The sequence below is a fragment of the Varanus komodoensis genome, unplaced genomic scaffold (assembly GCF_004798865.1).
Source record: "Varanus komodoensis strain SLA01 unplaced genomic scaffold, ASM479886v1 scaffold7_1, whole genome shotgun sequence".
NCBI classification, from domain to species: Eukaryota; Metazoa; Chordata; class Lepidosauria; order Squamata; family Varanidae; genus Varanus; species Varanus komodoensis.
The window spans coordinates 9,465,064-9,491,049 of record NW_025336479.1 but is presented as its reverse complement, the minus strand read 5'-3'; the positions used below and the strand labels follow the sequence as shown (position 1 = coordinate 9,491,049).

General features: G+C 40.7%; 2 protein-coding genes across 10 annotated transcripts in view; one reads left to right on the top strand and one right to left on the bottom strand.

Moving 5' to 3' along the window:
- The window catches only part of NDEL1 (nudE neurodevelopment protein 1 like 1), a 36,359-nt gene extending 16,940 nt beyond the window's left edge, over window positions 1–19,419 (top strand). For 4 of the 6 annotated variants that reach the window (XM_044453719.1, XM_044453721.1, XM_044453720.1 and 1 more), the window contains exons 4-10: window positions 2,123–2,271; window positions 5,333–5,469; window positions 6,773–6,946; window positions 7,982–8,073; window positions 10,299–10,450; window positions 12,744–12,876; window positions 18,193–19,419. In XM_044453719.1, coding sequence (XP_044309654.1) covers window positions 2,123–2,271; window positions 5,333–5,469; window positions 6,773–6,946; window positions 7,982–8,073; window positions 10,299–10,450; window positions 12,744–12,843 — 804 coding nt within the window. In that variant the 3' untranslated portion in view covers window positions 12,844–12,876; window positions 18,193–19,419. The remainder of the gene's footprint in view (window positions 1–2,122; window positions 2,272–5,332; window positions 5,470–6,772; window positions 6,947–7,981; window positions 8,074–10,298; window positions 10,451–12,743; window positions 12,877–18,192) is intronic. The other 2 variants (XM_044453717.1, XM_044453718.1) reach the window with 2 other exon arrangements.
- A 3,065-nt stretch (window positions 19,420–22,484) lies between these two features.
- Window positions 22,485–25,986, bottom strand: part of MYH10 (myosin heavy chain 10) — a 97,393-nt gene continuing 93,891 nt past the window's right edge. For all 4 annotated transcript variants that reach the window (XM_044453708.1, XM_044453707.1, XM_044453705.1 and 1 more), the window contains 3 exons: window positions 25,464–25,572; window positions 24,455–24,627; window positions 22,485–23,935 (listed from right to left, as the gene is read on the bottom strand). In XM_044453708.1, coding sequence (XP_044309643.1) covers window positions 23,791–23,935; window positions 24,455–24,627; window positions 25,464–25,572 — 427 coding nt within the window. In that variant the 3' untranslated portion in view covers window positions 22,485–23,790. The remainder of the gene's footprint in view (window positions 23,936–24,454; window positions 24,628–25,463; window positions 25,573–25,986) is intronic.

The following is a 25,986-nucleotide window of genomic DNA, read 5'->3' as shown; positions in this document are numbered from 1 at the left end:
CTCTAAAGCAGCCTTCCCCAACCTGATGCTCTCCAGAAGTTTTGGAGAACCTCTCATCATCCACAACCAGTATGACTATGATCAGGAATGCTGTTGCAGCTGAAAACTTGTGGACGGCATCAGATTGGAAAAGGCTACACTTATGTTGCAAGGCTATTTGATTGTATATTTTCCTCCTTTCAGTTGTTTTAAAGCCTTAGTCTATCAGATTATCAGGAGTCACCAAGTAGATTATCACCAAAGGAGCTGAGATCTTAGTGGCCCAGATATCATATCATATATCATATCATAGATAATTAAACTCCATTGTCGGTCCTTGGGTAAGGGAATGTATTGGCAAACACCTCTCTTGAAAAGTATCCATACTGCTCATTTGAGTGGGGTGGAGCAGAACATTTTCTCAGGCTATATTTTTCTGTGGAGAATTTTCTGCACCATATATGTTTGTGTTGTAGTGCAATCGATCATGTTAGATGGGCTAAATATAGGATATGATTGACAAAACTAATGCTCAGTTGCCTGTGGGGAAACTCAAAAATAAGGTATGATAACCCTTTTCTGGGCACATTGCAGATGACTTCTGGCTGGGGCTAGACAAGATTTATATGTAGTGTATTTGCCTTTTATTGCTCACATTCTTTGATAACAAACTCAAGGGAAATCTGAAGCTGAAACAAAGACTGTGACTACTGTTTGTTTCACTAAAGGACACAAGAGTCATGCTGACTCAGACCAAGGGTCTCCCTGACCCTGCATTCTGTGCACGCAGTGGCCAGCCAGCTGCCTATGGAATCCCACAAGCAGGACTTGAGTGCTGCAGCACCCTGCTGCCTCAGTTCCCCAGCCTGGGTTCCTATAGCTACATCCCTCATTTAGTGAAGCAGAATATTCATTTAGTAGTTCTGAATCAGATGCTCTGCTTGAAATAAAACCAATACATAGTGCAGAGAGGGAATGAAACTGAAGGTACTACAGTTACCTCGGTAAAATAAAGCTGTTAATACTACATGAGAACTTTCTGAGTATGTATCCTAAAAGCAGTGTGTTCTTTTAGATGTAGTCATCTTTTTCTAAATATGAACTGCATAAGGATATGTATGCTGTTTGTATATTTTTACAAATATTTCAATAAAGTAGTGTCCACATAAAGCTTTGAATGTGTTTGAGTATAACGCTTAAACTATATTGTGGTGTTATTTTAATTTCTCCCTCAGCAAATATTTCAGTTCCAATATTTTGCAGCTATTGGGAAAACTTATTTGATATCCTTATACTGCACATATTGACATGGTTTTTATTTCTATTTCTGTTTGCTACATATGAGAGCATGTATGGTAAAGTAAAAAAATGAGTCAAACATGCTAATTCAGATAAGATTATTTTGAGCACTAGAAAATTATTCAGAAAACTTTCCAATTCCTTTTTTTTTTTTTTGGAAGATGCACATCACTACTCATGATATTTTCCAGGTTTCTTTGTGTATGTCAGAGGATTGCTTTTGCTGGTAACTGTTAACTGTCTAGCACACTGACAGTTTGGATTCTGAGGTGCCTTAAAAGAGCTAGTCTTGCAGCTGCCCATCTTATATGTGAATTTGCTATTCAAATAGGTAGTATGCTTAAGGGAGAAAAAGTAGCAGAGACAGAGTCTGAATCATATTGGGTGCTGTTTTGTCATCCTTCATGCTGGGGCTTAGATTGGGGTAGACAGCTTCTAGAAATTTATCTCTCCCTCTCCCAAATTCACAATGGGGCCACACCCTGCCTCTGTATCCCCACTGGCTTCTGCATAAGCCTTGTAGCAATATAGCAGCAAACATGGGATTAGTTTTCTTTAAAACCGATCCCTTTTTTATAGCGTGGCTGCCCAGTTTGGGTAGCAAATCACAGGTTGTTTTCCTTCATACAAGGAAAAAGCAGCCTTTCTGTAGTGGTGTGCTACTGAATTTCAGTGGCTAATTTGTTAAAACCAGGAGCCACAAAAAAGGAAAGGGAGGGTCATGTATTGCCCAACCCTAGTCTAAATAGTCACTAAATGTATTGGCAGATATTAGTGTTTGTTTGAAGCCTTCAGGCCTCTTGGTATGGTTTCAAGTGGGTGGAATTCTTTCTTGTGCTTTCAGGAGAAGCTTGAGCATCAATATGCACAGAACTACAAGCAGGTATCATTGTTGGAAGATGACTTGAGCCAGACCAGGGCAATTAAAGATCAGTTGCATAAATATGTAAGAGAGCTTGAGCAATCCAATGATGACCTTGAGCGTGCTAAGAGGTAAGTCATCGTTTTGATGATAATCGGTTCTTTACTTGAGACAGGCACTTCCTTTGCTACTCTCTTGTCACTCAGGTTTTTGTCCCAACACCATTTAAAGAACCTTGTGTGCTATAAAGAGAAAATATTATTTGCAGTTGCATAACAAAAACAGCTATAATTCTAAAACCCCTTTCACTTGATAAGCTTTTGGATTAGCAGGAAATATATTCCAGAAGTCATGTGTTAACAAAAGACAAGGAAGAATCATACATTTTCCTTTGCCTTATTAAGTCAAAGTCTCACACAGTCCCTGTTAAACAAATCCTGGCACTTAATTCCTGTATGTAGTAAAATCTGTGGCTGATGTTGACTATTTCTCCCTGTTATGATGACTGAGATTCAGAATATGCTCCAGGAAGAGTGGTCCACAGTTATTCTTCTTTGGGAGTTTGCAGGAACAGTTTTGTGGTACAAAGTTTGCTACCTAATTTAGGTCTGAAGTGTTTTTATTTTAAGTGAAATCTTACTCTCAGAGGTTACAAGGCATTCCCACAGGTAAGAATGAAAGTTCTAGCCATAAGTATCTGTATCTGTTTGGTATGTTATCTTGAGAAGTGGGTCTGGTGAGCTATTCACTTGGAAGGATTTATAAAATCTCTGTTTTGCAGGTTTCATTTACTGGAAGTTAAAGAAACAAAAACATTTGGAAATACACATTTCACATTATCTATAATTGTTTCCCCTCCTACCTCTAGATCAAGTTACATAGAATAGTATAAAGTCACTCAGGATGCATGTTGGCTTTACAGAAACTGTTACAACAACCATAATGATTTTTAACTTGCTTGGTACTGTTCTCTCATATTTGATTACATTAGTATAGTCAATAAATGGTAACCAAACAGTCTTGAAAGACTCATACTGACCTCTCACAACCTGTAATATGACCATTTTTCCATTATTTCTGTCTTCTGTACCAATTTTATACCATTCATTCAAATTCATAAATTTAAAATTCTTACCCTGTGTCAGTATTACCTTTCTAGGAGCAAGTAAAAGATGTGAAATTAGCTCTTCATATTTCATGTTAGTGTTCTTTTCAATGAATACATTCAGTTGGGCCAATTCTGAATCTGTAGGTACTTCTACTTTTACAGTCAGAGAAATCTCAATGAAAATTGCAGTCCAGAATATTGGTGCCTCATCGCATTCCCACCACATGTACTGGTAGGTGCCAACCACTTGGCTTCCCTCCCAGCATGTAGGAAGGGAACCAGACTTAATAAATACCAAATTTCTAGGAGTAAGATACTAGCCATGTATTATCTTTAGAGATGCTTCTCTGGTATTAGCAGATATAGATTTATATGGTGGTCTCCCCTAAATACTCGTCCAAAGCTGCATCATGCATAGAAGTAACTAAGTTCAACTTTAATTGCTTGAGGCTTTTGCTTTTGTGCTCATATAAGTCCAAAAGACACCATCCCTTTAACACAGCCTCTATCATTATCAATTAATTTCCTAAAACTAATTAGCAACTGCCTGTTCCTCTACACCATTGCTATAATGGAAAGAATGCTGTGAATATCCTAGGAACCATGTAATTTTAAAAAAAAACCACATGTTGCTTAATTTCTGATAATGAGAGTAGAATCTCATTTCAGTAAAAATATTTAAATCTACAATCTCCTGTCTCTTCATCCTTTGAAATCACATGTATCTGCCTCCAACATTGTAGAATGAACTCTCACAAAACCCATACAGTCTAGAGAGGCTATTCAGTCAATAATTTCTAGAGGCTGGAGTACATAAATTCCTATCTTATCTGTGGAGCAGGTGATGATTCTTCTCCCTGCACTTCTCTTTCTCCCCGTCTGCAACTCCCCTACTGTTTTCCATATTGGTTCTGAGATTATAGCTTTTTCTCCACTATCACCAGCTTCATATTCACTCACTGGTAGATCTTCTGTCTCCAGTGCTCTTAGTATATCTGCTGTATTCCTGTTCTATGTAGTTGAGAAGGTTGTATTCTCCCAAATAACCATCAGTTGAAATAGAAATGCCCATCGACATCAAGTTCTTGCTTTCTGCAATTTACTAGTATGTGGGTGCAATTTTCTTCTTTTGTCTTGGGGAAAAGGTCTTGCAGTACCGTAACCAGCTGATTCTCATACTTAATGTTTCCAAAAGGTGAAACCCTTGAGTAACTTCCTGTTTCTTAAACCACACAAAACAAAGAATAATGTCCCTAGGCTGGGTTGATTACCAATACTTCTTCACCAACCCAGCCAAGGGACATTATTGGTTGCTAGGATGGTTACCAAGAGCCCAATGTGCACATTCAGTGTCATCCACTTCAATCTCCAAGTTAGGAATCTGAACCATTCAATTAAAAAGGAATACATATGTATACCTTCTTTTACCCCTCATTTATGCAAGTTAGACCTGCACATACTGTTCTGTTTGCTCCATATTGTTTTTAATTTCTGTGTTCTTTTTTTCTATGTTCGGTAATAGCTTTATCATGAGCAATGCCCAGGTCCATAGCTTTAGAGGCAGTCTCTGAGGGTTCATCTAGTTTTGTTACAAGGGTAGCCATTTTTTCTTTCAAGGTACTCATCCGATCTTTCAGAGTCCTCACTAGTTCTGTTTATATTGAGACCAGTTATGCCTCAAACTGTTTCTGCAGCTGTAAACCCATTCCCATGGTATGCTCTGTTTGAGTAAAAACCCCAGAAGTCATACTTGACTCAGCATTTTTCTCTCCTTGCAAACAAGACTCAGTTATTCCGCATTCTATATATATATTCATTCAGGCAGTCATTCTTTAGCTTGCCTTATCCTTAATCTGGTTGCATTGCTGGATTAGGGCATATAGGAATTCACTGTGCAACTATTACTGGTGTGGAGGTCTGCCTCCCATATACATTGTTTTGGTCAGCCTGCACAGGTAACTTTTGGGTTATCTTCCCAAATGTGTCTGTCTGTGTTAATGTGTTGTGTTTGTGTCTGTCATTTATTGTACTTGGTGCAATATATATATACTGAAAAACTGTATCCTCTGAATTTTTGTCTTTAGGGCCACAATTGTTTCCTTGGAAGACTTTGAACAAAGGCTAAATCAAGCCATAGAGAGAAATGCCTTTTTGGAAAGTGAGCTGGATGACAAGGAATCTCTGCTAGTTTCTGTACAAAGACTGAAGGACGAAGCGAGAGGTACTGCTTAATCTAAAGCTGCTGCTTAGTTTCTTAAGATGGTATCTATCTCTCAAAAGATCACAGATGCATCTAAAGGGAAAAGGCAAAATGAAACCTGGGACACAACTCTGAACCATAACATACATATTTAGTATTGATATTTTTATAAGTATTCCATGGAAAAAGTAAAATCAGAATTTCTTGAATCATTTTGCAGACATGCTTCAGCAAGGTTCTGTCTGGGATGCTTTTTTGATGGATTATGTGCTGCAGAATAAGGCCTTTACTTGATTATCTGGTGGTCATTAAACCAAATATAATAAATATTCTGAGATTGAGAGTGGGCGCGCGTGACATGTCTTCCCTATTGCATGCATGTTCTGAATGAGCACAGACAGGATTTGATATAGGAGTAGCATGGAAACACAGCTGCATTTCTGTTATCTCTTAGTTTATGGAATGTTTCTCAGAATGGGTCGTGGCAGTTTGGAGATTAGTAGGATACTGAGATAGCACTGAAGGGGTTTAGTATTCATTTTAATGTAGTTTGTCCTGTGATTTAACTCTGAGAACCTGTTTGAAATACTTGTATACTGGTAGGGAAGAAGATCTAGCCTGTGTCACCAAAGACTGGATACAAAAATGTAGAGAAGGAAAGCTTGGTTCAAATGGAAATATTTCTATACATCTTCAAATCCCCAGCCTGGCTTATGTGCAAGGGTTCTACTATGTATCTGTTCTCAGTTAAACATATTTCCCTAGAGAATGGGTAGCTGGCAAGACACTAAAAAGATTTTGCCATTTTGTGCTCCTGTGTATTTCAACTTGGGCTTTTCAGCATTACATCAAAAGAGTGCCTTTTCTCCAAAGTAAGTGTAAGATAGCACTTAAGACATGAATTCATTAAATTAAGCAGATGTTTGATTGCCCAGGTCCTCATTCATATTGGCCCCCTTTGCATCAAAGCTTGGTACCCAGATTCATTCCCATTCCTCTACAAAACAGATAGGAGAACAGATAATTTTATCTGATGGGCATTTTCCTGTGCTTAAGAGCTACTGATTAACACTGCTTCAACATACTTTACACAGTGAGGTTTTATTATTATTGGCTTCAGGAATGTCAGTCTTTGAGGAGCTTTGAGGAGAATGCATGCAGAGCTGTAGCCAATGTTCAGTTTTTGTCATTTGGCCTTTGAAGTGATCTGAGATGCTGGATTGTCTAGGAAATGAGTAGAACAGAAAGGTGCATGGGGTAGGGGTGGTGATTTGTGTTTTCACTGCTAAAACATGCATCTGTACAATTTTTTTCAAATCTACAGATTTAAGGCAAGAACTTGCAGTACGAGAGAGGCAACAGGAAGTAACCCGAAAGTCAGCTCCTAGTTCCCCAACTCTAGATTGTGAGAAGATGGATTCAGCAGTCCAGGCTTCTCTCTCCCTGCCAGCAACACCTGTTGGCAAAGGCTGTGAGAACAGCTTTCCTTCTCCAAAAGGTAGAGCACGCATATGGTGTGAATGTTTGAGTGATTCTGTTGCATATGGATGTAGAGCTGAGATTAATCATTTACACCTTGCATAGTTACAACTTAACTACCAGTCTACAGGCCAATTTCAGCCAGAGTTTAAATTAAAGAACAATGTTTAAGTCATATAGGGAAACAAACACACCCTTGTTTGTTATATAAGACTTATGGTGTGACTTATGCTCCCCCTCTGATTCCCCAAAGAGGTCTGCCTGGCACCGTCGTTACTGGTTTTTCGGTGCCAGGTAAAGACCTTTTTATTTAAACATGATTTTAATTGTTAAAATATATGAACTGGCCAGGGCAACTTCTTCTTCCTTTTCCCCTCCTATATTATTTATTTACTTATTTTATACTGATAATTTTAATTTTATATTATGATGTTTGTGACTCAATGTATTTTTTGGTATTTTTGTATTTTCTGGTAATTTATTATGCTCTATTGTATCTCAATGTATTTTATTGTGTTGTAAGCCGCCCCGAGACTTTGGCAAGGGGCGGCATAGAAGTGTTATAATAATAATAATAATAATAATAATAATAATAATAATAACAACAACAACAACAACAACAACAACAACAACAACAACAGTAGTAGTAGTAGTAGTAGTAGTAGTAGTAGTAAGTGGAGGTATAGTGCTATTGGCTTGTACGGGCTAATGTATATTTGGAAGTGCAAAGGAAGGTGTGATTTGTATCTAAAACAGGGGAAGGCAGCCTTGGAACTTCCATGGCTAGTAGTCAGGAATTATGGGAGTTGTCCAACATGTATCAAGAGCACAAAGTTTTCTACACTGAGTTCGAAAGTGATTAGATCAATTTTGCTGAAAGAAGTTGGATTGGATGGCAAGCGTGGATGTGCCTTATTATGCCCAGGCTTGATGCAAACTATGCCTTCCTTGAAATGAGGATGCACTTCATATCCTTTTTCCATCTTGAAAGCTTGCATTTTGTGCATATGTCAATCTTTATGACTGACCTGTTGCCTTTATGTGTTGTTTGCAGCTATTCCCAATGGCTTTGGTACTAGCCCCCTTACTCCATCTGCTAGAATATCTGCCCTCAACATTGTTGGTGATCTCCTAAGGAAAGTGGGGGTAAGAGTCTTTGGTTGCACCAAGCAGGATACTTTTGCTGTCTTGAGAGTTTCAGACACAGTCTAAGATATTTCCTATGTGTGCTGGCACATTCAGATTTGTTATACATTTTGATATGAGCTGGAAGTCAAGGGACCTTTCTTTGATAGGGCTGTTAATGGTCATAAAGTTTAAGTAATGCAAGTATATAATTTAGGCATTTTATAATAGTTATATGCTATTTAATATAATAAAATATATTAGTTTAATTCTGTAGTATACTAATTATTACACTAATATAATACAATGAAACCATGTAAATAAATACAGTGGTTCCTCATAGTTCAAATGACTCTAACTTGAAACAATCCAGAGTTCAAACATAAGTGTCAAGATAAAATTGGTCCCTGGTTCGAACCATGCTTCTAAGTTCAAACTTTGAGTGAAGTGAAAAAAATGCAGTTTCAGCAAAAAAATCATTGTTTGTGTGCCCAAGTTAAAAAAAAAATTACAGTAAAAGACACATTGCCATTAATCCCCCTCAAAATACTTCCTCATCATTCTTCCACTTTCTGAAGCAGTTCTGGAAGTCCTCTTTCATGAATGTCTTTAGTTGCACTATTGTGGCTGCCTTGATATCCTGACTTGAATCAATCCATCTTGACTTCCAGAAGTGCTTTAGAAAGTGGCAAGAACCATGGGGTAAGTATGTTTGAAGAGAGGGTATTTTTTGATCACACCTCATTTATAATCTCGAATTCAGTTTGTTTCAGAAGGCTGTATTTGCAGTTTAAGTTTACCAAAATGGATATTGTTTAGGATCTGGGAACAGATTAATTCACTTTCCATTATTTCTAATGGGGAAAATTGATTCAGAATTTGAATGATTCAGAGTTCAAATGGCCTCCTGAAACAAATTAAGTTCGCAGTATGAAGCACCACTGTAATAACATAAAACAACAATATAATAAACAGAGTACTGTTACAGAGGCTGCAGTCCAGTACACACTTGTCTGAGAGAAAACCTAGTGAATTCAGTGGAGCTTAAGAGTAGACATGCCCAGAATTGCACTGTAAATGGCATTGTGAATGAAGGTATTGCAATACAGTTTGAGCATCTAATTGAAGCAGAAAGTTGTAAGCCACCTAGGAAGTCCTTTTGGCAATTATAAGTGTGAGTGAGTTAGTGAGTGAGTGAATGAATAAATAAATTTTGAGTGTGTGTGTGTGTGCGTGACAGATATGTAGGGCCACACAGGATATATTGCCTAGGAATAAATGAGGTATATATGTGCATGAAATGAACTGTCTACAAAACCAATGTATGTATACAAAAGTTAGTGCTTCTGTGACCTTATGTAAAGAGATGAAACATGGAATTCTAGGAGCCTTTCCTCTCTGAGGAATTTAGCATCTTGAGAATCTTAAGTTTATGCAAATTTTGACACAAATAAAGATCTGTGCTTTATGGTGACATTAATAGAAGCAAGAGTGGATGGGCCATTCTTGATAAAGGTCTCAGCACATTGGAGAATCATTCTGCTTCACTAAGCCATGAAGAAAATGAACTGAGAAGAATCTCAAGTCTGTTTTCCAGCTGCCATGTTGTTGGTACTTACAAAAATTTTCAGTATTTCCACCTCTCATGCAACAAATACTTGTAGGACTGCTTCCCATTTTAGCAGACTGTTTTGTTAAAATGTTAGGATTGCAAACCCCAATGTTCTAAAGGTTTTGAAGGGCAAGTGAGTGACTAGCTGCTTGCCAATCAGGGAATTTTTGTGTTGCAGAAATATGGTCTGTCATTGTATTTGGAAAACAAGTTCGTATTCTTACTTAAGTAGCTCTAACTTAAAGACATAAGAGGTAGTGATAAGTAATGGTTAGAATTGAGTGGTACTTGGGACATCCAAGTTTAAGTTTCAACTCAGCCATGAAGCATACTGGCTGATTTTGGGCCAGTAGAATTCTCAGTCTAATCTACCTCACAGGGTTGTTGTGAGGATAAGATAGAGTTGAATAGAACCTTTAGGCTGCCTTGAGTTTTTGCAGAAGGAATACAGGAGGGTTATAGATGCAGTGTGTGATATATTCAATGGTCATGTTTAAGTGCACATAATCTGGTCCTGAGTCATCTTCCAGGCCTTTTATTTTGCTGACTCTGCTCATGTGAATTGGTTTTCTCTATTCTTTTGTCAGAGTGTATTACGTTTAATAAACAGGTCTATTTTTCACTCCTTTCTCAGGCCTTGGAATCCAAATTAGCTGCTTGTAGAAACTTTGCAAAGGACCAGGCATCACGGAAATCTTACGTTTCAGGGAACATAAACAGCAGCATGATCAACAGCAATGGCATGAAATTCTGTCATTCAGGGCATACAGCATTCTACGACAAAACGTAAGTTTAAGTTAAGCTTGCGAGTTTTTTTGGGTTGCATTCTAGTAGGCAAAATATTTTTACCTTTTGGTTCCTGGACTTCTATCTTGTGGATGTAGAATATAGTCCCTGGGAAGCACATTATCTTCACACCTCCATTAAGCCAGAGAACAGAATACTTTGTTCCCTTCTAAGGATGGGAACCTAGACTTTTGTATTCTCCAGTTTGGAAGTAGTGCTAGGAAGCTGGCATGACAATTCAAAGCAAATTATAGCGTGTCTTTGTAACTATTAAGCTAGAGTAGGGAAAGTGTTCCTATCATACATACATCACTTAAAGTAAGAAGGGCATGAAATTAGAAGCACTTGGCATTGGGCATTTCATGCTTTGGTTTCCTCATAAGAGTAAAACAAGACTTGTAAATGAAGAACAACTGGGACTTCAACTGCTATCAGTTAATGGCTTCTGTACTTGAAAGGTACTGTGTCATATATTGTCAGCCATGGTCCTAAACTCTTTTCTGCACTTTTGCCTTTCATGTTGATACTTAGTTTGTAACCTATTTATAGCATTGCCTCCTTCCCCAGTGTGAAATAATACCCAGACATCATAGAAATACTAATTAGCAGCACCATTAAGCAAAACAGCAGAAAAAAGAAAAGATGCTAACTTGGGACAACAGAAAAGCCCACCAGAAGAGGACTGTGTTGGCCTGTCATCTGAAAGCCAGTCAGCATGGAGCAAGGTTGAGTGCTCCAGTGAGGGGACACCAGAACTGCCACAAAGAAGATCCTGACCCACACCATCTCCCTACCATAAGTGCATTGGTTTGGGCACACACTATCTTAAAGACCTTAAGTTGGTCCTTACAGGAACTTGGGCTATGTTTCTGGCTTTAAATGTTAAAAAAGCATTTTCAGTTTGCCCTGGGAATGAACTGAGAGTCAATCAGGGAGGTTATTGGAATGTTTGTGCTATGTGCAGCCAACATCTGTGTTTTGAACCAGTTAACTTTTGGGACAGTTTTCAAAGACAGGCCCTTATTCTTCAAAATTGTTGTGAAGAACCTCTATTAGCTACCTTTTGTGCCTGGCTGGTTGCTGTTTTCTTTATAACCTGCAGACTAAATCTGCAGACTAAACTATCCTGGCATTTTGCACATGGTTAGGATAGGAAATTACTTGCAAGCGCACTTAGTAACAGTGTGGATATCAGCCTGTGGTTTGCAATCCAGCACTGCAGTAGAAGGAAAGTAGCATGACTGCTTTGCTCATGGTCTCAAATCCCAAGACAAGCTTCTTAACACCCCCGCTTGCCATCTTGAGTTATGTTGTGAACAATAAGCAGATTGTAAGGTAGGAAAGGTCACTCTTAGTCAGGTTTCCATGATAGCTGCTTCCTAGCAAGGTGTCATGCAAAGTGCTTTTGATCCACTGAAAGTATTCATGTCTTGTGTATATTTTAGAGTGCCCTTCTGTTGCTGTAATACATCCTTCCATCACATAGTTTGTGTGCTCTGTTTCATAAGCTTGCATTATGCTGGCTCTGTTTGTCTTTTGTTTTTTTCAGCTTTTCCCTGTGCTGATTCCTGCCTTTGAATTGGCTTGTCTTTGGACCCCCAGATTCCTTCCTAAGACCCAGCTTCATCAAAGCTTGCCCCAAATTTGTCCCACTGTCTTGGCCTGAACTACTGCAATCATCAGGCTTCCTTCTATGTGATCCTCATTATTCATTTGTCAGTGCTCGACCTCTCCTTCCACTTGTATTCTGTTTAATGTACATTACAAGAGGTTCTAGCACACACACAGCAAATTAGATGTTTAAATAGTAGCAAATATCTGCAGTCCTCCTCATAGGCAAAGTTCAGGGGGTCTCTGCCACCTTTCTGTGCCCTAGTGTGACTATCAGAGATCTATTACATACTGCCTAAGCTGGGCAGTATGTCTGGGGAATAAAATCCTGTAAAACAAACATATATGCTATCTAGACTTGAGCCACAAAGACATAAACGATTTAAGTGACTCAGAAGCTTGCAGATAAGCATCAAAATCCACATCTTTATCAGTTACTTCTACCTTTGGTCTGGTGTTCACATTCAGTGGCCTTGCATTGTGTTCCTCTTCCCATGCTGTATCCCCCCACCCCCACCCCCCTTTCTCTTTCCTCACCTTTAAGGCCAGCTAGAAACGATTTTTGTAGAGCTGAGGGCCAAAGTGTGAATTGACTACCATCACCTCATTGCCATGCTGGTTGGTGCTACTCAGGCATGCTCTTTCTTCTTGTCCTCCCCTTTCTCTCTCTCTCTCTCTGTAGTCCCTGTAGTCTTCTCCCTGCCCCCAATTGTCGCTGGATCCTGAAACAACCACGTATGCTTGTGGACCCAACCCAGTCTGCTGCTGCCGCTGCCTTATGAACAGCCTATGGTAGGGTGGTGGGACTGATTGAGGTAACTTGCCTGTTGCTGCACTGCTGGTTTTGCTGCTGTTCTGCTGGTTGCACTGTATGAACTGTTGGCTCTGTAAGGTGCGTTAGAGTTGACTGGCCACCAAATTGGTGTGGTGGGAAGGTTACTGTACTGCTGAGTCACAAAAACAATTAAGTATTGCTTGTGCAGGAAGTTTTTTGAAGCCAGCATGATGTCATTATTGTTGAAGCTTGGACGCAAGAAAAAGTAGATGGAGTTGGTAGTTTGGGCTGGATCTGATAGTAAAATTGTTCAGTGAGGTGATGTCTTTCAAGGTTGAGAGCTTCACCTGTGGATGAATGGGCAGTGACTTGAGATGACACCATGAAAAGTCTTTTTAAAGCTCATTCTTTAAATGACCTTGCCAGAAAAATACAATTTGGATGCTTTGAGTGCCGCTCAAAACAAATTTGAATGAACACTGTTCTCTTGCAGAATGACAGTGCCATCAGTGAAGCATGCTTTGGATCGTAGTCCAAGGGAGAATTGCATGAGTCTGTCTTATACCTTGCATTAACTTGGCATTAACTTACCACTTTCTGAAATTCTAAACACCACTGTCTAGATGACATTGTATTAGCTACTGCTAAAAATCTGCCTCCAGTGACTTTGGTACCAGAACTAAATACAATAAACATGAACACAAATGTGCAGGTACAGACCCTGTCCTGTGTCAATTGAAAGACTTTTGTATGTTTCCATGGTAAGGTAAACATATAGGTTATAAATTGGATTGATTCTGCTTAAGTCTAACTTTGCTGTTGTTGTGCTGTTTGCTAGAGTTTGGAAAGCAGGTTCTCCCTTTGCATTTAAGGACAGGTTCCAAAATTGGGCCTAAGAAATCACTGGTAGCTTCAGCTTAATTTTTTTCCTTCCAAAAATGCTTCTGGTGCAATTTGTGTTTTCATATGAATTGTTTCATTCTCTCCTTTCTGGATAGGTCAGATTCCCTGCATATTTCATGGGTAACTGCAACTTTTGGGTGTGATGACCTTCCTTGACACTTGTGGTTGAGTGTGTGTGGTCCATATGGTTATGGGACTGATATGCTAACCTTGTGGCTATTCTTTGAATTGTTCTGTGCCACGTAACTAGTTTTATGGGCTTCATGTAACAAGACTGCCAGTCTTCTGTTGGACTCTGTCCTCTTCATGCATGTCATTTCAGTCTCATATTTGTGTGTTGGAACAGAAGTGTGTGCTAGGTTGAGAGTTGTTATGAGGAGGTGGAATAGGAGACATAAACTGTTTTGCCGCCTCCATTTTTCTGGAAGAAAGGAAATTTGGAAACAAAATTAAGCACTTAGAATTTTAGCAGTTTAAAAGTTACTTTAATAATAGAACATCATTTTATATTTAGCACTTAGTACTATGATATATTAATGATGTTTAAAGATATAAGTGCCTGAGCTATGTCAGTTGTACTCAAGCAATAATTACAAAGATACCAGAAATTGAACAGCACACTACTTATTCTTAGGATATTTAAGCATATTCTGGCAGTTGATAAAATAGGCCCAAATTTAAAACAGAAATTATCAACAGTGTAATAAACAAAAGGAAGTATTTATTATTTGGGCTTTGAAACAGCTTCCTTTTCACAGTCAGTACTATCCAAAAATGGTATGAAACACTTGTAGCACCATGGGATGATAGTGGGGTGAATAAACACATCACAAGCAATTATGCCTTTGAAACTGTTTACATTTCTTTAAAAATAAAATAGAATGTCAGAAGCTTAATGGATCAATATTTAGGACCATCCATAACTGTGGCTATTGAGTTAATTTTATAATGCATTACATTCTAATAATGAACTTGAGTCATCATCAGGTATACTGTAGGGTTATGTAACAGACTATTTTGAAAGGTAAGATAAAAATTCTATATATCAGATAAAGCAAATTTGAACAATATATTCTTGAAAAGACTACACAGAGAATCATTTCTGAGGGTCAGTAGAGTTCAATTCTGCATCTTCATTATTTTTCCCCCATACTGAAGGTTCCATGATTACAGCACACTTTTCTACTCCTTTGCATGTTGGATTGTTTTCTTGTTAGCACTCCTTTGCATTTATTGGCTTGTGGATTTGTTTCTTTATTTGGCACACACATTACTTAGCCGATTGCTTTCTGGAAGGAAGGAATCTGAAGTAGGCTTTGGGAGTTGTGTCTACAAAGTATGTTGAGTATAGTCTAAAACAATACTTCAGAGCATTTTACTCACTGTAAAAGAACACAATACATGAGTTCCTTTTCAATTTCCGCTCAATGCCCATGCTTTCTTTTGTCCTGACAAAAGAAGCATCTTCACTTCTTAAGTGAAAGGAGGTATGCTACAAACGACAGCCTGAAAGATATTTTATCTCCCCATATTGATGAAGGGTCCTGTGACAACAGGAAGGCAGAAGGACACCAGCAACTTAGGTCTGCTAGAAATGACTGATTCCAGCAGTTAGCAGCTGTGGCTGGTGTGCTGTTGTATGAGTAGATGGCTTGAATTTGGGTGGTTTTTGCCTCAGTTCTAGAAGGGCTAGGCCAGTAGTTACCCAGCAGAAAGAATAAGCCAGCCAGCCAGCCTAGTTGTCTCAGGGCTATCAATAAGCGAGGGACTAGTAACGTTTCTTGTCTGATAGGAGGCTTGCCTCACCGTTACTTATCCCATTCTAGTGGCCCCAGGAATCCATTAGATGCTTCCTAGAGTCTGAACTGGAATCTAAAGCAGTACAGGCCAAGATATTCTGCCTGTACGGATTTTCTTCTGTTCAGTGCCAAATGAATTTTCTTGTTTGGGATGCCTCCAACTGCATTGTGGACAGAAATAGCCTCTATTCAGCCTGGAACCAGTCATGTGAATGGCAGAAAGTTTGAAAAAGAACTCTTTAGCAGTGTTCATTTTAGCAACAAGATGTTATTTCAGCATCAGGCCAAGTCAGTATTGTTTTGTTTCAAAATCTCCTAAACCTTTGTAAACTGCAAAGATCCCCAGAAAATTGTGAGAACTTTTGAGGATAATACAATGTGAGGGATTTTGGGAATATGGGTTATCAAGTTCCAGGTTCTGTAGGAGTTATTCTTCTCTACAGTGTCTGTGTGCATCACAAACCCATTGCACCTGTGTGTACATTTGATAGTCCAGAACTAAGCATAACATCATCATGCTGCAGCTTTGGAATCCAGATTCTAGTGTTTATAAAAAGAATCTGCGCCAGGTAGTCAGAAACATCTTCAATACAAAAGCAGTTTGTGCTGACCAGATAGGATCTGGATGGGGCATGTAATGGCTAAGCCCTGACTTGCTTTGTTGCTTGCCTCTGCATCCTTCCTAGTGGACCCCAGTATGTCATCACAGCGTTGCTTTCTGTCTGTTGTCATCACACAGATGCTTCTTTATCTCTGCCCCACTGAAGAAAAAACCTAGAGGAATTCCAACTAATAGAAAAAACAGAGGAAAGTCCATGAATAAGTAGATTTACCAAGCCAAGTAATGCTTGTCAAACTTTCTGTTTTAGAATTTTTAAAATATTGAATTTTAGGAATGCCCAGTGTCACCATTCCCAACATTTGCATTGTGCCATAATTTACAAGGTCAGTGTGAAAGAACTGAGTGTGCAAGTTTGCGTGTCACAACCTTGCCACTCAGCTGAAAGAATTATGTTGGCTGCCATTTTTCAATATGGAGGGTTCTTTAATTCTCAGATTATCCTCAACACCCAGGTTGTTCCTCTGGTCTCTGCGCATCACACGAATGGGCTCTGCACATGTGTGGAGCCTATTTTGGGAAGATTCTACAGCTAAGATTTATTTGGCGGGAACCCCTCCCCCAGCCTTGCATGAGGGAGAGGTTCCCACCCAGTTTTCAGTTCTAATTCGACTGCTTCAGAGCTGAGCTATAGAGCAAGGCCCTCCACGGTGTTGACACTGCACAGCCACTGATCACCCCTCCATCTCAGAGACCCTGGCACCCCCACTTGCTTCACCCACCTTGGCTACAGTCACAGCAGCTACCATGGATGTCCTACCTACCCTGCACCAATCCATGAAAATAAAGCTAAGAAACTGGCCAAGAAGGCTAGAGTGGCAAATACGGTGCAGGCCAAGCCAAGACCAAGGGACAGAAAAGTGCACTGAGACCTGGCCACACTGGTACCAAGGCCACTGTGATCCAGCCCTTCGGTACTGACTCACAAGACCCCCATGATCAGCTCCATCTCAGAAGGCAAGATCTCTGAAGGCCCAACTGCCCATACCTGATCCAGGTGGGCCCAAGGTCCCCGCTCCTCTGACATGTTGGTCTTGTGTCCTTTGAACTGAGGATTGGGCAGAAACCCCTCATACTTGGGTGAGGCCGAGGGAAGGGGTCGCACCAAATAACTTTTTGCTATAGAATCTTCCCAAAGCAGGGTCCATGCATGCCCAGAGCCCATATGTGTGATGCACAGAGACCATGAAGAACAGCCTGTGTGTTAAGGATAATCTGAGAATTAAAGAATCCTCCCTATTAAAATGGGCTTCATGCATGTGTGAGGGCACGGATGACTACTCAGAGAGTGACAGTCACAGGTAAGCAACCTCACTTTCCTTGTTGTGCCCTGTTACTGCTTGCCTTTCCACAGTGGAGGCCAGTGGTTCCACACATATAAGCAGAGTCAGTGTTTCTGTGAAGCCCTGAGGTCCTTCTGTAATTCAAGTTCACTTTGATTCTGAGGTGCAGCAGAAAAGGTTGCCATGTTCCTATGCAGATTTGGTATGGCACATATGACAACTATTATGTCCAGCTTACTTTTGCCAATTATCAAATAGAGACTGGCTCTAAGAGGCAAAGCGATGGAAATGGGGCCTGGTTTAGGCAAGGAGCAAGTGAGCTCTGGGTTGACTGTTCCTTGGTTAGATCTTGTGTCTTCCCGGAGGATTTCTAAGAAATGAGCAAGGTGGAATGTGTATTTGGGGGGGGGGGGGGGTTACTGCTAGGATTTTATTAATGCTGAAGTAATCCACTGTATGGGACTAATGTATTTGGCATATCTGTGGATTAGAAGACAATCTTGTCAACTGGTGACAGTGAAAAGGCCAAGTTTCCTCTTACTCAATTAACCCAGTAGTTATAAAATTAAAACCTGGATATGATTAACACTATTTATATTTCCCCAATTGAGCTGGTCACATTGAGCATGTCTTCCTTAAGTGTTACCACAGTATTTCCCTTTGTGGGAACTTAGTTCTTATGAGTTTGGGTTCAGTTTTGCACCCAGTTTTGGTACTACTTCTAACCATCACTTTCTCTGATTGTTCCATAGGGCAGTCAATGGCTTTGACCAAGGTCCACCACCCGGCCTAGGAGCATCCAGACCTTCTTCAGCACCAGGGATGCTCCCTCTGAGTGTATGAATTGGGCTGCAAGGCCATGATGGGACTTGAGATTAGTTCTTGAAGGAACAAGAAAAGAGCTGCTTGTGATCCTTTTCCGTTGGTGCCCCCTGCTGAATCTGTGGGTGCTGCAGCACCCAGTAACTGCACAGAGCTGCACCCCCTCCCACACACACAGCACTCCTTATATCAATACAGTCTATTTTCTTCTATTTGCATCGTGGACGTTCCTTAACATGGTCACCGCTGATGTCTGTTTCACAGGATGCTGGAGTTACACTTGCCCAAATCACCTTCCTTCTCTTCTCTGTCCTTGCCCCAATTTTGTTCCTTGGCTAAATTTGCCCACACTGATGCTGGATGACCCCTTAGGAACTTCCTCACTTCTTCACACTGCTACCCCTTTGTCCAAACCTTGCACATAGGTACACAAGATCTTTGTAGTTTCTCTTTTCTGGATGAGTAAATCTGTGTTCAGGGAAGGTTAGGGAGGGCCTGTAACTTCTCTAGTAAGCGGATGGACTTGGGATGCAGGATGAACCTGTGCGGATCTTCCACACTCCCAGTGAAACTGTGAGGGGTCTTAGTAACTGAAACAGCACTCCTGCTAAAGATCTGGGCCATAGAAAATATCTAGATGTGGCATCTCCTCACACGGAGCACAAGCAATGTATGTGTTGTGCAAATACGTTTCTGTTCACCAAAGTGGGTTGTTTTTAAAATGGAGGCCCCCTCTCGTTAAGCAATTCCTTTCCTGTCAGCTACATCTTATACAGCTGGCATTGCCTATTTTATTTCAAGAAAGCTCTGTGGTTGGGGGCTCTAACTAGTGGGAACAGTCTAAGAGGAACAAGGGAAGGAGAAGGGAATCAAAGCCAGGGCAAGCTAGGGGTAAATGGCCACTCACAGTTTGGATTTTGTCAGCCCTTGTGTGTCCTTGCTGCATTGACTGTTTACATTTGTTTTACTGTACATAGGTTTGTAAACATAATATCTTTGCCTAAGATATTTGTATATAACTTGGGCTTTGTAGCTTTATTTATTCAGAATCTCTGAGGCATGTTTTCCCTAGAACAGTGTGTCAGATTTCTGTGGTGACTACCATCCTGTGGTTTAACAGAAGAGATGGTCCAAAAATAAAGATCTTTTAATGTGGACATGTTGGCTTTTGCAGAAAAGATGCTTCTGCCTTTGCTTTCTATGTGGTTGTGTGGTTTGATTCCTAGTATATCAGTGGCATAGAGGTATCATTGCAAAAAGAAGAGTCCACTTTGCACCTGTGTTTTGCTGATGAACATGTATGTATTATTCCAATGTTTATGCTGCCCCAGTTGGCCATATTGTTGCAAATAGGAAGCAGACCTGTTTGGGTGGCTTTGGAAACCTGGATTTGACTCTTCTCATTATGAAGGGGAATGTCATGTTTTCTCCTGCAGACGTGACTTGCTGCTAGTACAGGATAAATATGGAAATGATTGTGAAGACAACCAAAAAAGTTCTGTTGACGATACTAGTGGCAGATGGGGGAAAAGAGTTCAATTTCTAGTATGTGAATGTGTTTGGATTATTAGAGCAGTCAGGTTCTGCTAGAAAGACTTAGATGCAACTGCTCTTCTCAGCTTCTATGAAACAGCTTTCTCCTGGGGTCACCTGTCCATTTCATGCTTTACTGAGCAGAGGATCAAAGAAGTTTGTACGCTGGTTTGTAAAAAGTTTCAGCAGCAGTTGAAACCTTTTTGCAAGAACTTTGAGTAAAAATGTGTAACATCCACCATCATCTTCCAGAGAGTATGAGTGTAGTGCTATTTGCTCACCTTCAGAATCGTAGCTGAAGAGAAGACTGGGTGGTATAGCTGCATAAACTGAAGAAAGTCTCAGCAATAACTGACCAGTCCACCATCCTTATTGCACTTACAAGGTCAGCTAGTGGCTACGAAAGCACAACTAGCTTTCTACACCGGTTTTTGACAATTCCTCAAGTCAGTGTGCATGCAAAGCTGTCCTACTGGCCTAGATCCATAATAGAATAGGGTAATAGTGCCTGTCATTCCTAGTTTTCTGAACTAGCACAACGTGGGAAGAACCAAAGTCTTGATTGCTTGGGTAGGTGCTCTTATACTAAAGTCGTAAGTTTCCTTTACCCTGAATAGTCTGCACCTTCACCCTGCTCCTCAACCCAATAAAGCTAGAAGATGGTGTTGGGAAATATTGTCTAGGTCTTTTCTTACGAAACACTGAAGTATATCTGCCTCCTTCCTGTAAATACAAAATAACTTACGATTGAAGAAACACTTGCAGAAAAAAAGCATCATACTGGTGCTTACTGGTTTGCACTCTGCAGGCTGGTGCTTCAACTGCATCTTGCCTAAACTGAACTATACTGAACATCAGGCTTGAAATATGGTGGGAGAATAAAATGGAAATGTAATTCTGGTTTGGAAATTGACCTCTATGTAAAAACTGAATGACTGAATACCTTTTCTGTGGGGAACACTATGAAGGGAAGCAGACTTCTGCCCAGCTGTTACTGTTAACGTGCAATCAAGTTGGCTCTGGCTTAAGGTGAATTTATGAGGGGTTACCTTCCAATATGTCCTGCCCTTGACAGCCTTGCTCGGCTTTTGTAAATACTGCTGCCCAGCTATTCACTGTAAAATCACCTCTACAGCTTTAGATTTCTAATGTGAGTTTTAAGCTGCACAATGGTAAGACCCAGTTGTTTGCCATATGCAAGTTGAATCTGTCTGAACAGCGGCATTAATTAATGTATCACAGAGTGTCTGTAGTTAAATGAGCCTTGTTATTCCACATAATCCCATAGCCAGTGCACAGAGTTGTGGAGAAAATGTGCTCTGGAAGTGGTTACAAGTCATAGAAATTGCCATGCAATAAATTCTACCACAACTAATAGACACATTTAACAGAACTCCATCTGTTAGAAACTGTTCTACTCAAATTTTATGAAATTTTCTGGAAATCCTAAGCAAAGCTGCTATGAAACAGCTTCTATGAAATTATGTGATATTGAACATGCCTTTTTGAAGAAGTTAAATCAAGCTAATACAAGTTAAACAAATGCTGCCCTCTTTTGCCCCTGAATTGCTATTACATTGACTTTTCTGGCAAGTTATTTCCCCAACTGATCTATATAAAGAGCTTTTCTGAGGCAGCTGATAATTGGTGCACCAGTATAAGCCATTTTCTTAATGGGACTGCACCATGCTGTAACAGGACCCTCCCCGCCACACAAATATTCCAAAGTGCACTATGCCTATATTACACTAACTCTTTCAAATATAAAGCTATTAGCAATTTCATTGTGTACTGCTCCAACAGTGAAACAAGTCTGTAGTTATATATCCTAAGTTGTCAACGGGAATATAACAAGCAGAGAAAGTTGTATTTTACTGACTCTAAATGTTTTCACCCATTATATTCAGTGTAAATTGTTCTTAAGGAAAACAACCTATACACTAGTAGCCAATTCATTTTCTGTAAGGTACTCTTTGTTTGGTCAAAACAGCACCATCCATACATACGAGAGAGAGATGCTGGTAGTCTTGAAGAAAGCTGAAGGTTTGTGAAAACAAAACACAAGAGAAGGCATTATAAGGAGGGAAATCCCAACAAGGATGGCATATGCCCAGGAGCAACGGAATGTGCAGTGTGTGTAGGAGTAAAAGCATGACTAGAGCATTGTGTAGAGGGGGGTGGATGGATGATCAGAAGCATCACACGTTAGTTACAGGTCCTACAACAGAAAGCTGTTGGTACTGTATTCAAGGCATCTTGTACAGCCAACAAGATGCTATTCCTTCCTTTTGGTCCTAAGTCACCCTAAATCAAACATGTCTCTAAGACACTTCAGCGGATAGTAACTGGTGGGGGTGCAATTTTACATTGCACTTAAGTCTTATATTTGGAGATCCATTTTACATATACAGATTTTAAGATGACTGAATCCTGGAACTTTTTAATCGTTCAGGGAGCCTGAGGCAGGATAGAACATGAATTACTGAAATAATTAAATGCCTTTCACTTGGACAATAGGATTCAAGGGCAATTCACTCCTGATGAACTCTTCCTGTAGCTCTTCAATCTGTCTTCAGAGAAGGGCTGAATCCCATGAAATTAAGCACGAACTAGGACATGTACCAATTTATATCTTGAGAGTCTAGAAGTGCGAAAACATCTCCACTCAAGTAAATAGCCCAAGCATTAATGAGTCTCTAGAATGAATAAATTTATTGTCTTACAAAAATCATTGTCTAGAAATATGGGAATACAAAGAAACAAGGTATTTGCAGTCAGATGTCTGGTGGTCAACAGCCAGTTATGAGTAATACCCAAATGCACAAAAACAAAAGCTTTGTAATGTATGTTAAAGCTTTCAACCAATGAAAAATATTTTTTTCAAGCATGTTGCAAGAGATCAAGATTCCATAGTAAACACTGATTCATCCTTATCACTGAATAGCAATAATACCACTTGGACTAGAAGAGCTGTAACATGATATGGTGAACAAAAATTAATACATTAAATCATTGTTATAGGCAAATCATATATGTAACGTTGTCTTAGTACTGTAGTGTCTAAGGCACTTTCTGTAAATGTCAGTTCTCGGCTATGAAACAAAAGGATACTAGCTAGGTGCAGTCAACACTGTCCAAATGAAAGTGAGAAGAAGGAAGAGGGTAGCTCCACTGGCATGTCCACTTACAGGCAGTCTCCATATGCTCTCCTCTGGCAGACACACTGACGGGCACCAGGGAGGCTGGCAAAAGCTTCAGTACTCCTGCCCCCACCCAGAACTTTAGCAGCAAAACAGTTGCTGGGGAGGGAAGCAATCTAATGTCCAACTTGCACTGTATGAATAGGCAGAAATTGGCCTCTCTGTCAGGATGCAGGTGTAAGCAGGTCTGGAAACAAGTGCTCGTTAATTAGCATACATATGGGCTTCAGAAACTGGTAATGATGCTACTCTTAATTTTAGGTTCCCCCCTGAAGCCCCACTGGACATTTTCACAGTCAATGTGTTGATTTTAAGTCCATCATAGAATAACAGGAAGAGGGCACCATAAGGTTTTGCAGAGCAGGACTGACAAGACCGGAAGAAATGGAGTGCCACTGCTGTACAACTAAGCATGCATAGAAAAAGGCGGAGCCAGCTGCCTGGGAATGATATTTCAGAAGGAACAGAAGGAGCACCGTCAGTCGCGCGGCGCCTTAGGAAATGGCTTTACAATGGATACTTTGAAACAGAAAGCACTGAACAGAGACATTTTAATACGCATAAGAAGCAGTGGTACCTATATTCAAAGCAGGTTACAACACGGCAATGCCAAACAGCAGGATGCTGTCACTGACTTGCTATGCATGACCTAGCACTGTGCCAGTTTTGCTAAAAGCAAATCTAGGGCCACAAGGCAATTTGGTGGCCAATGAGGTTGTCGTCTTCCTCTTCCAAATGCACAGGGGGGAAAGTCCCTTGGCGAGGATGCTGGCTGTACAATACGGTGTGGCATTTCTACTCTGCTTGGGCAGTTTGAGGCTCATTGATATCACTGCCCTTACTCTCAGCATCATCATCTGAAAGCTCCAAGGAAGCACCTTCAATGTGCAGTTGGCGCCTCCCAGATCGGCTGGATGAAAAGGTGATTGGTCCACCCCTCCTGGAAGAGCAGGTAAGAAATGACTCCTGGAGCACACATTCAGCTGATCCACAAAGAAAGCTATCGGGGATGTTAGTGAAATCCACCCACCCACCGTGCACCAGGCTTCCCCCGCCCCTTCTCTGGAGTGTTCATAAATGAGGAACACAACACTTCAATAAAAAAAGAACCAGGTATGTATCAGAACCTACAACTGGCTGATCCGTACATGGTTACAACTCAGGATGCCAGTGGGCGAGACAGCAAAGAAGTGTCCACTTCAATAAGGCGCTCACTCTTGGACAGCATATACAACAGCACAAGCTAGTGACCTGCCCCCGGGGGTGTGCTGCTCCACTTGGTTGCTCTGCAGCACTGGGCCGCATCAGGCAAGTCATCAGGAACCTGGGCCAGAGTTGTGCAGAGAGGACATGGACGTGGAGACCAAATGAATCCCTTATCATCACACCTGCACTGTTCTGGAAGCACTGGTGGCACCTACTAACGCTCCCCCTGCCGCCTCCCCTCCTCATTACTCACCTTAGCCTGTTTTTCAGAGTGCTGACCTCCCTGCTAAGACCCTCGTTAGCTTCAGTGGCATCATCCAGCTCACGCTGGAGCTTACGGCGTGAGGCATTAGCACGTGTAGCCTCCTCCTCTGCCTCTTCCAGCTGGCGTTTTAGCTGCTTCATCCTAGCATTGGCCTTTTCCATCTGGCGATCAACATCAGAAACAAGCACCAATAAGGAGACATCCGTAAAATACAGCAGTTAAGAATAGGGTCTTTGTTCATTCTCAGCTATTTCTAGGGAATGCAGGATGCATTCCCTCTTCAAGATTGGGAGAAGCAACCTTTTGCCCTGCATCCACTGAGGCATGTCTGTCAGACAAGATACAGGTTTGTCCATTTTCACGAGACAACTCATGGTGGCTATGCTGGCTAATGGTGCTGTGTGCTCAGCAGAGAAAAGGACAACACTTCAGTTGGGTTCTTAAATAAGAAGGAAAAAACTGCCCTGCTTCAGAGAGTGGATGGATGGAGCTGCATATTCCAGAAATGCCCTCCTTCATTCAGAATGCTCATCTGCCCCTACATCCCAGTGGTTTTCAACTGGTGGACCAGAGAAACAGCAGTTTCAGCAGCGTCCAGGAGTGAAGAGGGGTGGCTTGCACAAGCTCCCTTGACACTAGTTACAATTAAGTGCAACTCAGAGCAGCAGAAAGGCAGGTTGCTTTCCCGTAACTGTCATTCTTTGAGTGGTCATCTGTGCATTCACACAAGCTCCATACAGGCACAGAGCTCGTGTGTATGATGCTCAGAGACCACGAAGAACAGCTGCAACGTCCACCCAACTGACACTGATGCAGAAGTGCTTTCCAAGCTTTCTAAAGAGATGCAATCTGGAACAACTGACTGAGCATCCTTTTGTGCCTATCTGAGACACCTAACGTGAGGCACTAACTGTTGTGGTTACTAGTTAGCCAGCCAGCACCAAGATTTCCATAGCTAAGACAGCCAAACTGCTACGTAGAGCAATCAGTTCCTTACCTGTTCCTTGTACTGGTCTGCATGCCGGCGCTCATCCTCCACCTGCATGAATACCTCTTTCAGTTTCTTCTCTGTGCGTCGTACTAATTTATTGGCTGCTGCCCTTTCCCTAAGGAAATTCAGCAGAGGAGAATCACTAAGCATGATATTGAAGAGACACCAGCCTCTAAACTATAGTGCAGAGAAGCCCATGTATATATCAGTTGCAGCTCAAAGTTCAGCAAAACATGGCAAAATACTTTATACATCTTGCTGTGGAACAAATAAATGTATTATTTCCCCCATGGACTTAGAGAAGAAATAAATATCACTGCTGGAGTTATTGGATGCACACTGCAAAAAATATTAAATCAATAAATCACTCTATCTGAAAAATACTCTGGTAGTGAACCTGAAAGTTTCTTCTGGTTGGTGTGGAAGGCATTCATGCTTGACTTTGACTCTTTGTACATGTTCAAGAGACAAAAAAATGTGTGACTAGCAGTAGTTTGCTTTCCTGAAGTAAGCCCCTCCCTAGTTTCAA